The following is a 13,815-nucleotide window of genomic DNA, read 5'->3' on the forward strand; positions in this document are numbered from 1 at the left end:
TACAGGGTAAGAACTGACTTCAGATACTACAGGGTAAGAACTGACTTCACATACGACAGAGTAAGAACTGACTTCAGATACGACAGGGTAAGAACTGACTTCACATACGACAGAGTAAGAACTGACTTCAGATACGACAGGGTAAGAACTGACTTCAGATACTACAGGGTAAGAACTGACTTCACATACGACAGAGTAAGAACTGACTTCAGATACGACAGGGTAAGAACTGACTTCACATACGACAGAGTAAGAACTGACTTCAGATACGACAGAGTAAGAACTGACTTCAGATACTACAGAGTAAGAACTGACTTTAGATACTACAGGGTAAGAACTGACTTCACATACGACAGAGTAAGAACTGACTTCAGATACGACAGGGTAAGAACTGACTTCAGATACGACAGAGTAAGAACTGACTTCAGATACTACAGGGTAAGAACTGACTTCAGATACGACAGAGTAAGAACTGACTTCAGATACTACAGGGTAAGAACTGACTTCAGATACGACAGAGTAAGAACCGACTTCAGATACTACAGGGTAAGAACTGACTTCAGATACGACAGGGTAAGAACTGACTTCAGATACGACAGGGTAAGAACTGACTTCAGATACTACAGGGTAAGAACTGACTTCAGATACTACAGGGTAAGAACTGACTTCAGATACGACAGGGTAAGAACTGACTTCAGATACTACAGGGTAAGAACCGACTTCAGATACTACAGGGTAAGAACTGACTTCAGATACTACAGGGTAAGAACTGACTTCAGATACGACAGGGTAAGAACTGACTTCAGATACGACAGGGTAAGAACTGACTTCAGATACGACAGGGTAAGAACTGACTTCAGATACGACAGGGTAAGAACTGACTTCAGATACGACAGGGTAAGAACTGACTTCAGATACTACAGGGTAAGAACTGACTTCAGATACGACAGGGTAAGAACTGACTTCAGATACTACAGGGTAAGAACTGACTTCAGATACGAATGGTAAGAACTGACTTCAGATACTACAGGGTAAGAACCGACTTCAGATACTACAGGGTAAGAACTGACTTCAGATACTACAGGGTAAGAACTGACTTCAGATACTACAGGGTAAGAACTGACTTCAGATACTACAGGGTAAGAACCGACTTCAGATACTACAGGGTAAGAACTGACTTCAGATACTACAGAGTAAGAACTGACTTCAGATACTACAGAGTAAGAACTGACTTCAGATACTACAGGGTAAGAACCGACTTCAGATACTACAGGGTAAGAACTGACTTCAGATACTACAGGGTAAGAACCGACTTCAGATACGACAGAGTAAGAACCGACTTCAGATACTACAGGGTAAGAACCGACTTCAGATACGACAGAGTAAGAACCGACTTCAGATACGACAGGGTAAGAACTGACTTCAGATACTACAGGGTAAGAACCGACTTCAGATACTACAGGGTAAGAACCGACTTCAGATACTACAGGGTAAGAACCGACTTCAGATACGACAGGGTAAGAACTGACTTCAGATACTACAGGGTAAGAACCGACTTCAGATACTACAGGGTAAGAACTGACTTCAGATACTACTACACTTTTTCGTCAAATTTTTCGTCAAATTTTTGTCACTTTTTTGTCCATTTTTTGTAAATTTTTTGTAAATTTTTTGTAAATTTTTTTGTCAAATTTTGGTCAATTTTACGTCAAGTTTTTCTCACTTTTTTGTAATTTTTTTGTAAATTTTTTGCATTTTTTTGTCAAATTCTCATCACTTTTTGCGTCAATTTTTCGTCAAATTTTTCTCACTTTTTGTAATTTTTTTGTAAATTTTTTGTAAATTTTTCTCACTTTTCCGTCAAATTGTTCGCATTTTTTTGTCAAATTCTTATCACTTTTTCGTCCTTTTTTTTTGTCCATTTTTCGTCAAATTTTTCGTCAAATTTTTCGTCAATTTTTTGTCAATTTTTTGTCAATTTGTTGTCAAATTCTTATCTCTTTTTCGTCCTTTTTTTGCTATTTTTCGTCAAATTTTTGTCCATTTTTGTAAATTTTATTAAGAACGATTAAGAACGATTTCATTAAGAACTGACTTCAGATACGACAGGGTAAGAACCAGGGACTGCTTCAGATACACACTGCCCCCTGCTGGCTCGTGCTGTTTCCTGTGACTGAGTTTGAAAACGCTCTAATCTCACGCAGAGGAAGTGAAATCGTCCACTTCCTTTTTCAGAAACGGGAAGTAGATTTACAGCTTCTGTTTTTGAACCAGGGCTGGATTTATCAGGGCTGGGTGTTGCCAACAGGAGCAGTCCTGTAGAGCTGTTTCTCCACATTCCTGAAGGTTTACGTCTCAGTAACAAACCCGTTTCTCACAGTTGCCTGAGGGAGCGGCGCTGAGGTTAGCACTCCCTCAATCACAACAGGACCAGCCAGTGATTCTGTAAACAAACAAACAAACAAACAAACAAACAAACACCGCTGCTACAGACCAGTGGTTCTCAACCTGGGGGTCGCGAGACAAATTTGGGGGGTCGTCAGATCATTTAGATAAAATATACATATTTTCGTTAGCGCATAATGTTTTTATTGTAGCATGTGTTTGCTATTTTACCAGAGTGCCATTATGTGTTTGTAGTTTCATGAATTTTATTTCAGCTATTTTTTAACTTTTTGTTTATTGGCAAGTCAGAACAACAAGTTACAACAAAGATCTTTGATTTTTTTCCCCTTCCCCAAAAACCAAAAAGAAAAAAAAATCATTAACCCCCCGAAAAAAATAAAAATAAATAAATTAAATTTAAAAAAAAAATTGTTTTTTTTTGTTTGTTTTTTTTCCATTTCATTTCTTTCTTCAGCCATGGCATTATTACAGAAAATGACATAATAATAACAACAGCAACGTATTCAATGCTGAATAGGAGCATGAGGACGACATGCTCCTATTCATAATAATAATAATAATAATTAAAAATAAATAAATAAATAATAATAATAATTTAAAAAACTAAATGAAAAAAATAAAATGCGGTCCTTTAAACCAGGGGTTCTCAACCTGGGGGTCGGGACCCCCAAGGGGGTCGGGAGACAAATTTGGGGGGTCGGCAAAGCATATAGATGAAAATGTATATTTTAATAATATTATGATGGTGTTGCTATTATACCAGGGTTCCATTATTTGTTCTAAATTTGATTCATTTTACTTTAGCCATTGTTTTGTCTTTGTTTTTTTTTAGAATTATATAGTTTAACCCCTTAACTCCCGCCTGAACCGAGCACATTTTCTCCAGTTTGGCTTTACCCCAATCCAAAAGCTTCTGGAAAAAAGGTGTGAAAATAGCAACAAAACTTAGACGAAAACAATGATGGAAATGTGACAAAAAGCGAGAAAACATTGGCAAAAAAGTGACAAAAAAAATGATGAAAAAATGACAAAAATTTGACCCAAAAAATGACAAAAAAATGAACAAAAATTGATAAAAAATTGACCAAAAAATATAAAAAATGTGACAAAAAATTGACAAAAAAATTATAAAAAAAATGACAAAAAAGTGACAGAAATGAGTTGAATACCCAACAAAAAAATGATGGAAAAAAATCTGATGACGTGAGGTAAAATATCCTCTGGGTTCAGGCGGGAGTTAAGGGGTTAATGTCCCTGTTTTTCCCCTGGTCTGACCCAGGAGGGGGTCACGATCCTAATGAACTGTTATAATGGGGGTCGCGGCTCCAAAAGGTTGAGAACCACTGCTATAGATTATGAGCTCCTGATGAGAAGCCTTTTAAAGCTGCACTGATTATGTAAAAAATAAATATGTTGCGTCTTTGACCTTTCAGTGACCCTGTGGGGGGTTAGTTTAGGGCCTTTACTGACCATCCCAGTAGTGATCGATTTGATTTCGGGTTTTTTAAGGTTTCTGGAATGGAATAATGTCTACGTAACCATGGATACGGTTCAATCAGCAGAGAAACCTACACAGTTGGAGCGTCGTACAGGCCGTCCGGGGGGTAAATAACCACCCAACATCTGCTGGGGCACTGAAAGGTCAAATACATGTTAATATCAACTGTATTTTCAACTTAAAAAGTTGCAAAGTGCACCTTTTAAGTAAATAAAAATAAATAAATAAATATGTACCGATGGGGCCTCGGAGCCTGCAGGGGCCTCCAGAGTCTGACCTCATAATTCACCTGAAAAAGCCCAGCCCCTTTGTCCATATAGCACATTTAAACAACGAGGACGTGTCCAAAGTGCTGCACAAAAATGAATCAACAACAGTATCGGCATCACCGCTATAAGTACATGAAACAAATCTATTTTCTTAAACGAGTGAGTTTGAACTTTGTGTATTTGTTTAATTATAGAAAACGTATATCCCGTTTAATGCTACTTTTGGACACAAACACATTTTAAAATCAAGTTAATATATATTTAAACAGTTTGTTTTAAGTTTTTGAATGGATTTCACATCAAAATATACGAAAAACAGTTTCATTTTTCTTTTTAATTCATCTTGAAATCATCTGGGACCCCCCCACCCAAGGCTTCATGACTCCCTGAGGGGTCCCGACCCCCACTTTGGGAACCACTGTTGTAGATGATATATCACAGCAGTAGAGGGCGCTGTGTGGTATTGATCTCTGGTGTGTTGCAGGTGAACCTGAGGCGCCCGTGTCCGTTCTGGCCTGACGACAGCCACTGTGCCATTAAGGACTGCCACGTGGAGCCCTGCCCTGAGGCACGTCCCACACACTCTGTTATTACATTATTATTATTAATATTTAAACCTAAACACCAGGTTTTAACTTCTGTCTGGTTGTTTTTCAGAGTAAAGTCCCCGTTGGAATCAAGTCTGGAAACTATAACAAGGTGCGTCTTCATTTGTTTACATCATTTGCCTGGTTTAACCTCTTAGTTTTACTTTTTTCTGATTTTGAGCCTGAGCTGAGTCGCTCCTGGTGTTTCCCACGCTCATTCATTCACAAATACCTGACCCGTTTGGTATCCACGTGTAGCAGGAAAGGCTGTAATCCAAATATGGTCATTTCCTCAGTGGGAGACAGCAGGTGGGAGGAACATCCTCAGGGACATGTGCAGACAGGGACCATACAGGAAAACACAAACGTAAAAACCTGTAGAAACATATGTGTTTTTAAAGTCAGGCTCCAGTTTTCCCACTGAACTAAAGGCTGATAAAGAGTTAAAGTTTAGCCTGGTGTGAAAAGTGCAGCTGACGTTGAGCAGACTGACTAAATAAACTGTGTCTCTGCAGATCCTCCTGCGTCACAGGTATAAAACCTGAGTGTTGTTTTAACCTCTTAACTCCCGCCTGAACCGAGAGGATCTTTCTCCTCACGTCAGCACATTTTATTTCCATCATTTTTTTGTCGGGTATTCAACTCATTTTTGTAACATTCTTGTCATTTCCTCGTCAATTTTTGGTCACATTTAAAAAAAAGAAAATCATAATTTTTTTGTCACATTTTTGTCACTTTTTTGTTCCATTTTTGTCATTTTTTGTCAAATTTTAGTCATTTTTTGTTACATTTTTGTCATTTTTTTGTTACATTTTTGTCATTTTTTGTTACATTTTTGTCATTTTTTGTTACATTTTTGTCATTTTTTTGTTACATTTTTGTCATTTTTTGTTTCATTTATGTCATTTTTTTGTTACATTTTTGTCATTTTTTTGTTACATTTTTGTCATTTTTTTGTTACATTTTTGTCATTTTTTTGGTCATTTTTTGTCACATTTTTGTCATTTTTTGTCACATTTTTGTCATTTTTTGTTCCATTTTTGTCATTTTTTTGTTCCATTTTTGTCATTTTTTTGTCTTTTTTTCCCACTTTTTCATGAATTTGGAAATGTGACAAAAAAGTGACGACAAATTGACGAAAAAATGACAAAAATGTATGAAAAAGTGCCAAATATTTCACAAAAATGTCACAAAAAATATTTAAAAAAATAATGAAAAAATTACAAAAATTCACAAAAAATGACAAAAAAATACCAAAAAAATGACAAAAAATAACAAAAAAAATAACAAAATTTGACACAAAAATACAAAAAAATGACAAAAATCTGATTAAAATGGACAAAAAAATGACAGAAATGTGACAAAAAATAAATAAAAAAAATCACAAAAATATGACCAAAAAAATCACAAAACGTAAAAAAAAAGAAGAAAGAAAAATGACAAAAAGGAGTTGAATACCCCAAAAAAAATGATGGAAAAAAAATCTGATGACGTGAGGAAAAAGATCCATTGAGATGAGTTTTGTAGATCTTTAGAGTAGAGTGAGAGGGAAGTCAGGACTAATACATACTTTTAACATTTTTAAACTCCGTCTAGTCCCTTTAAACATTTCCTTTGTCGTGTGTTTGCAGTATTCTCAGTATTTAAAGCAGTACTAAGTAACTTGTTTACTTTAATAAATCCTTCCCGTCGTCCCTGTGGGGGTGATGCAAGTGTTAAAGGAATGATTGGAGGGTCTTTCATCGCCCCCTGGTGTCTCTGGCCAGAAAACCACAATTGCATCTTGATTGCTACCGGGTGGGAGTCACCAATACACACTAATGGAATCAGAAGAAGAAGCTAACAGGCTAACGGGCAAAGCTAACTGCGGGCTAGCACCACTTAAAGAGGGGGTATTTGCACCAGTCTATATCACACTACAATGATGAGCAAACCTAATAACCCTCATTAGTGCCAGATTACGAAAACCTGGTTTCTTTAACCCCTTAACTCCCACCTGAACCCAGCACATTTTCTCCAGTTTGGCTTTACCCCAATCCAAAAGCTTCTGGAAAAATAGCAACAAAACTGAGACGAAAACAATGACGAAAATCTGACAAAAATGACAAAAAAGTGAAAAAAATGTACGAAAAAGTGGCAAAAATGTCACAAAAAAATGACAAAAATATGACAAAAAATTGATGAAAAAATTATGAAAAAGTGCCAAAAATGTCACAAAAAATATACAAAAAATTACAAAAATTTGATAAAAAATTTGACACAAAAATATGACAAAAAAATGACCAAAAATGTAACAAAAAGTGAACCTTCTGTTGGTCTGTAAATGCAGTAAATTAGAATAACTGCCTTGTATAAAATGTCTCTCTCAAAATGGCTGTAGTGAATGTCTTGAAATCGGCCTCTGTCTCTTTAAGAACCTCTGAGCCTTTAGACACGCCCCCTCCACACGCTGTCTGTGGCATCAGTGGGGAGGGGGTTCTGCTGAGGAGCAGTGGTTGGTCACTCGGCTGGTGACCAAAGCTCGGAGGCGTCTCTAGGAGGTGGGGGCGTTCCCATGGATCTATAATAATAACTGGATAAGACACTCCCCCCTTGCCCGCGCGCCGGTCGGCGGACGGCCACTCGATGGTACTGCAGCAGCAAATTCACATTGGGCCCAGAAAGGATTTTTGCCATAGAGCAGCCATGCGAAAAAAAACTGTCCGTATTCGGCTGACAGGACGCCTACAACTTTCACAAAGGTCGGATTTAGTGTCGATTATCATCTACATTAACATCATGTACTTTTTTCCCCTTCGAAATTTACGTATCGTCTAAAAAATACATTTGTAAGGACTTAGCCGAGCTCCGCTCTAGCCACGCTCTAGCTTTCCGCCGCGTTGATTGGTCAGAAGGTGCACGTGGTGCCGGCAGCGCAGCCGGGCACGTGCAGAGCGCGCCCTCGCTGTCCGTGTACGAGCACATGTGGGCTCGGAGGAAAAACAACAGCAGCAGCAGCAGAATGAAGACCAGCATGGGGAACCGAGAGAAAAGAGGACGCAAAACTCACTTTGCAAGTAAGTTTGTATCACACAGAATGTATTCTGTATTGTAAATGTTAGCATACACCACAGTTATTTATATAATGTAGCTTTATGAAAATAGCAAACAGAAACTACTACGACTACCATTTTTAAACAAACAGAAGCTATTCTAAAAGATGACAGTACCCCGATCCCATTTAGTCATTAAAATATACTGTATGTGCATCGAATTACAATAGTGACAAGGCCTAATACATAGTGAGAAGTTTGTTATTTGGACAAACGTCTCGAGAGCAAAATAAGGTTAGTTTTCATAGTGTCTATGACGTCGGACGCTTCCCTGCTATTTTGCCGTCACATTTCGATCTGAACAATATCTGACTGGCTAAGATCAGTTCCAGGAGTTGGAAATTGTTAGTTTTTAGTTCATTGAATAATATATAATGACGTGACATTTTTAATCAAGTTTGTCTAATAACTAATAATTGACTTTGTCTCTCAAACCAATGCTAAGTGCATTAAAATGAACAAAAAGCAACATGTTGAGCTGTTCAAGACGAAAATAAAAAGTGGTGTTAACCCTTGGTCACTGCATGTCTTTCTATGCATTGTTTTAGCAAAGCAAGACAAAAATGAAGGTCAGAAAACAGAGACAACAGTAATGTTAAAATTACAAAACAAACGTATTCATGCTATCATACTTGTTCACTAATGTAACAAGACTGGTGATTATATTACACGTAATAGACATATAATTGCACAGTAGAGATCTGTATAATTCTCATTCTGGTCTTGTGATCCAGAAATGTGAACTCTAGTATAATAAGGATGACAATATGTTTTTTCTTTCTTCACTGAGGCTGTTCTGCTGCAGAGAGGAGTCTGCTGCAGGATCTGTGTCCACTACGGATATGGAAGGTGCGGCTTTGTATGAACTTCTTTACTAACTGGTGATTAGCTCTTACTACTTCAGTTAGTTTGTTATGTGTTTCATAGCCACAAATAAAACTGTAATAAAGTTGCTGCTCAGTAATTCTTCCTATATTGAGCAGATGCTGCTGATGGCTGAGTCCGGTCACCCATCTCCTCCTCACGGGGCAGTTACTCCTTGGTTTCTTGTTGGAAGAGTCGTGCTCTGACCGTTAAAGCTTTATGTGAGAAGGCATGTGTTATACCTGAGATGTTTGTATTGTCCAGTAGGAGACCTGTTCCAGTCTGGGATTGTCATTGAATCTACTCTGTGCTCTGACAGCGGAGAAAAGAACTTAAGGTGGTCTGGGCTGAGTTTTTAGCTCAGTAGATAACAGCTTTGGGTATTATTCTTTTTCACTTTGTCATGGAAGATATTACGGGCACTTCTGGAAATGAAGCTAATACCACGTGTTCTTCAGAGTGCAGAGGATTACCGTTTATTTTTTTAACTGCTGCCATCGGGTGTAAATCAATAAAATGTACAATTTGGGCAAAACCCAGTGATTGTTTTTTGTGTATAGTGTTCTAGGCCTATTCTGCAAATATATTGCGGCAGTTTTCTTTTTTGCAAGATCATTAATTTATTGTATGTTGTACATAAAAAGCTTCATTGCATTTCAATTACATCTATTAGTTTCTGTGACAATGCCATAGACAATTGACATAAATGTTGATGGTGATTTATTTTACTAGAATGTGTTTTTTTAAACTAATTTTGCAATTCTGCTACAGTAAAATTATTTAAAATAACACTACTCACAACTGTACAATGTTCTACTCTTTTCTACTGCTGATTTACTTGTGATATATTGCTAAACTGCAAATGTTGTGAAATGCAATGTAATGTATTATAATAGATCTTGCCAGCCTAATAATTAGAGGATGGTCTTAATCACTTTGCCATTGTTGATAATTATGAATATACAAATTGCAATGATTCTTGTTCTCATGTTCCATCCATAAAAATGCACATTTCTACATATACACACTTTGATTACATGTTACATGACATAAAATACTAGATAACATTTCAGTGTGTCCATGCAAATTCAGCTCCTATAAGGAAGCATTATAGCAACAAATACTTGATATTTTTAATGATGGTGTGTAAAAGAAAAGTCAATATGCCAAACAAGACACAGAAAAGGTCAAATGTACTGAAAATATTACTTTAAATAAAGTAAAACTGTAATTGTGTTGTACAGGACATTTACCATGGATCTATTATATTAAACATTTGCATACTACGTCTGAAAGTGGGTCTCATCATTTCATGTTTATGTTCATGTCACAAGTTAAATGGATCAAATGCTGCGTTGTACAAAATTGCGGTTATTTAAAACTTACAAAGGTATAAACTGACTTTGACTTTGTCATAATGGTGAAAAATAAAAGTTGAATGTGTCTTTTAAACATGGGAAAACGGTGCAGATCTTTAAATACGCGTTGGGCTGTAGGCCACTTTGCGAGCTGGGTCTGCTGTTCAACTCAAGGCTGATTCTCCGCTCGCTCTAGTCGTGCTGAGAATATACAATTTACTTGACATGTGGTCAATTGTAGAAGTATAATTAACCTTTAATTAAACGTTGGAAAACAGTTCTAAAAGTGAAGAGCAGATATTATATTACATCAAAAACTAGGCTGAGCGATGTTGACCTGCTCAGCATACGGTGGAGCTGCGCTCTGCTGCCGAGCTGCGGCGCTCGCTCTCGTCGCGCTGAGAATCATGGGCATGGGCAATAAACATCCAGGTTTCTTTGTGTTTTTTATTTGAAATGATAAAAGACCACTAATATGGCCATAACAATTAATAGTATAAATTATACAAGCAAATAATAGCCGTTAAAATTTTCGCTGGGCCCAATGAACACGGAACTAACGCGGAAGTAAGAATTTTTTCTGGCTCGTTGCGCCAATGAGCACAGGCCATTGAAATCAACAGGCGGCCATATTGGAAACCCGGGGCTTGGGCGTTCCTAGGAGGACTCAGGCAAACCTATCCCTAAAATGGCCGCCATCAGAGTTTTTACAGATTACTCAGAAATACGTGAATGTGCCAAGGCAACACTTCAGGCATGTTTTTAATGAGGGAGTGACAGAATAACATGATGGAAAGCTTGAAAAAGTCCAGTTTGCATAATACCCCCCCTTTAAACAGTATTTACAGCAAGTATTTGATGCTTTATTGTGTGTTCTCAGTATTTATTGCTTTTTTGTGTGTTCTCAGTATTCTCGGGCGGCCAACGCTGAGTCAGACGTGTCTGACTGTGAACATGCCAACGAGCTGGGAGCCATCAACAGCACGCTCAGGTCTGACTCTGCAGCTCTAGTACATCCTTTATACTTGACTGAGCCTCAGCTATGGAGTAAGAAGTACTTGTCGTCGTCGTACTTACATGTACTTGTGTGTCCTGCAGTAACCAGACCAAGGAGGCGTTCGAGGACTGGGCGCGACACGACGACGCTCAGGACTATTTCTGCGAACTCGACGGTGAGACCAACTTTATCAGGAGGAGCTAAACTGTAGCTGTTTTTATTCCACTGTTTATCTGCGCTATAGTGTCTCCATAAGACTCCACCATAATTATAAAGAATAGGCTCCTCCCCCTTGACCATAATGACCACATTATGGCGGATTTACAAGCTCCTCCCCAGATCCCGCCCTTCCCTGTAGACTCCGCCCTTGTGGGACGTGTAGCTCGCGCTGCTCCAATGCTAACAGCCCGGCCCTTATTAGTGCGAGATTACCAAAACATTTTCTCCAGTTTGGCTTTACCCCAATCCAAAAGCTTCTGGAAATTGGTGTGAAAATAGCGACAGAACCGAGACGAAAACAATGATGGAAATGTGACAAAAAAGTGACGACAAATTGACGAAAAAAATAACAAAAATGTGACGAAAAATTATGAAAAATGACAACAAATTATGAAAAAGTGCCAAAAAATTCACAAAAATGTCACAAAAAATGGACTAAAAAATGACAAAAATGTGATAAAAAATTGACAAAAAATTACAAAAAAATGATGAAAATGACAAAAAAAAATGATTAAAAAGTAGCAAAAATGTCAAAAATATGACAAAAAAATGACGGAAAAATGACAATAAAATGACAAGTGTGACAAAAAGCGAAAAAAATGAAGAAAAAAAAATCATAAAAATGAGTTGAATACCCCAAAAACATGACGAAAAAAAGTCATTTTTGTAACTTTTTGTTGTTTTTTTTGTCATTTTTTCGCCTTTTTTAATCCATTTTTTGTAATTTTTTCACATTTTTGTAATTTTTTCGTCATTTTTTTAATCAATTTTTTCGTCATTTTTTTGGTCACATATTTGTTATTTTTTTGTCAATTTTTTGTCACATTTTTGTCCTTTTTTCGTCCATTTTTTGTCAATTTCATGTGACATTTTTGTGACATTTTTGCCACTTTTTCATCAATTTTTCGTCACTTTTTTGTCACATTTCCATCATTGTTTTCGTCTCAGTTTTTCACAGCTTTTTTCCAGAAGCTTTTGGACTGGGGTAAAGCTGAACTGGAGAAAATGCTCTCGGTTCTGCTGGGAGTTAAGGGGTTAAAGATGTGCTGTTGTTCTTTAGATGAGGCGTCTCCTGATGCCGAGTACGTGGACCTGCTGCTGAACCCGGAGCGTTTCACAGGATACAAAGGTCCGTCTGCCTGGAGGGTCTGGAACAGCATCTACGAGGAGAACTGCTTCAAGTGAGACTTCTTCTTCTTCTTCTTCTTCTTCTCTCACTCGGGGATTCTTCATGTGTTTGTGTTGTTTCCCTCAGGCCGCGGTCCGTGTACCGGCCGCTGAACCCCCTGGTGCCCAGCAGAGGTCAGTGTCTGCCTTTACAAACATCTGAACATGTTTTTAACAATAATAACTGTTGTTCTTTGTGCTGCAGGAGACGACGACGGTGAGTGCGTTTCTGTTTCTAATGTAAAGAAGAGAACGTTTTAAAGCAGTTTGTTTTGTTCGGCAGGAGAAGGATTCTACAACTGGCTCGAAGGTCAGTGCTCGGACTCATTTATACTTTTACTTTTACGTGTGTAGAAGTTGTTAATGTATTGTTTTGATCCTTTACTGCCCAGGTCTGTGTTTGGAGAAGAGAGTTTTCTATCGACTGATCTCTGGACTTCACAGCAGCATCAACATCCACCTGAGCGCAGACTACCTCCTGGACGGTCAGTACTGCAAATACTACTACTACTACCACTACTACTACTACTACTACTACTACTACTACTACACATACTACCACAGAAACTCGTTGATCTTGACTCCTCAGCTCTCTGCCAGGACACGACTGGAAGAGTTTTAAGGCCTATTCATACTCCACAAGACGCGAGAACTTTGTTCTTGTTCTTGAGGCAAAAAGAACAAGAACAAAGTTCGTCTGAGCTCTGGCATTTCATACTCCACAAGACGTGTTTCTGCCGAACGGCCACGCCCCCTTTATCCGCATCCAAAACAAACAAGGAATGACCGAAATAAAACAAGCTATTTGACTTCAAACTATTATAAAATGTATCAGTCACGATATTGCAAACATTTTGAAGATTGACTTCATGTTTAGCCACATCTCCCGCTGGTTTATTACGTTAGAAAACGTTAACGTTGAAAGCTTACCTCCGTGTCACTCGGTAAAACCATGTTGTTTCACGTCTGTGTTGCTCTCAGTAGAGGTTTTGTCCATCCAAGAACCTTCACTGAACATGTTGGTGACGTTTCCCGGTGTTTGATGAAAGGGTCTAAGGTTTACAAGCCTGGTCTCCCTCCGTCCACGAGCCTGAACCACTTTTTTCTCTATCACTCGCCTCTTTCACGCAGGTAGCGTCAGGCTCTTCTGTTTCCTCTTCGTCCTCGCCCAAAACATCCGCGTGTTTCTCTCCAGGACTTTGTTGCCATTTGCGTGTCCTTGTAATCCTTCAACGAAGTATTTTACTGCCGCGAGCGGTGCCTCAAAAGTATCCATGTTGTCTCCGTTTTTCGCACCGGTGTTAAGACGTAAACATTGGATTCTCGCTTCCCGCTTCCGCCAAAATAACCCCGCCCAC

The 13,815-nt window shown here is 38.2% G+C and overlaps 1 protein-coding gene across 1 annotated transcript in view; it reads left to right on the plus strand.

Moving 5' to 3' along the window:
- Positions 1 to 13,815, plus strand: part of ero1b (endoplasmic reticulum oxidoreductase 1 beta) — a 29,965-nt gene that overhangs the window by 6,880 nt on the left and 9,270 nt on the right. Inside the window, exons 3-11 of the mRNA XM_079554128.1 lie at positions 4,658 to 4,741; positions 4,831 to 4,872; positions 10,983 to 11,065; positions 11,173 to 11,246; positions 12,351 to 12,471; positions 12,546 to 12,592; positions 12,663 to 12,674; positions 12,741 to 12,767; positions 12,850 to 12,942. Of these exons, the coding sequence (XP_079410254.1) occupies positions 4,658 to 4,741; positions 4,831 to 4,872; positions 10,983 to 11,065; positions 11,173 to 11,246; positions 12,351 to 12,471; positions 12,546 to 12,592; positions 12,663 to 12,674; positions 12,741 to 12,767; positions 12,850 to 12,942 (583 nt within the window). The remainder of the gene's footprint in view (positions 1 to 4,657; positions 4,742 to 4,830; positions 4,873 to 10,982; positions 11,066 to 11,172; positions 11,247 to 12,350; positions 12,472 to 12,545; positions 12,593 to 12,662; positions 12,675 to 12,740; positions 12,768 to 12,849; positions 12,943 to 13,815) is intronic.

The sequence above is a fragment of the Gobius niger genome (assembly GCF_951799975.1).
Source record: "Gobius niger genome assembly, chromosome: 3".
In the NCBI taxonomy this organism is placed as follows: domain Eukaryota; kingdom Metazoa; phylum Chordata; class Actinopteri; order Gobiiformes; family Gobiidae; genus Gobius; species Gobius niger.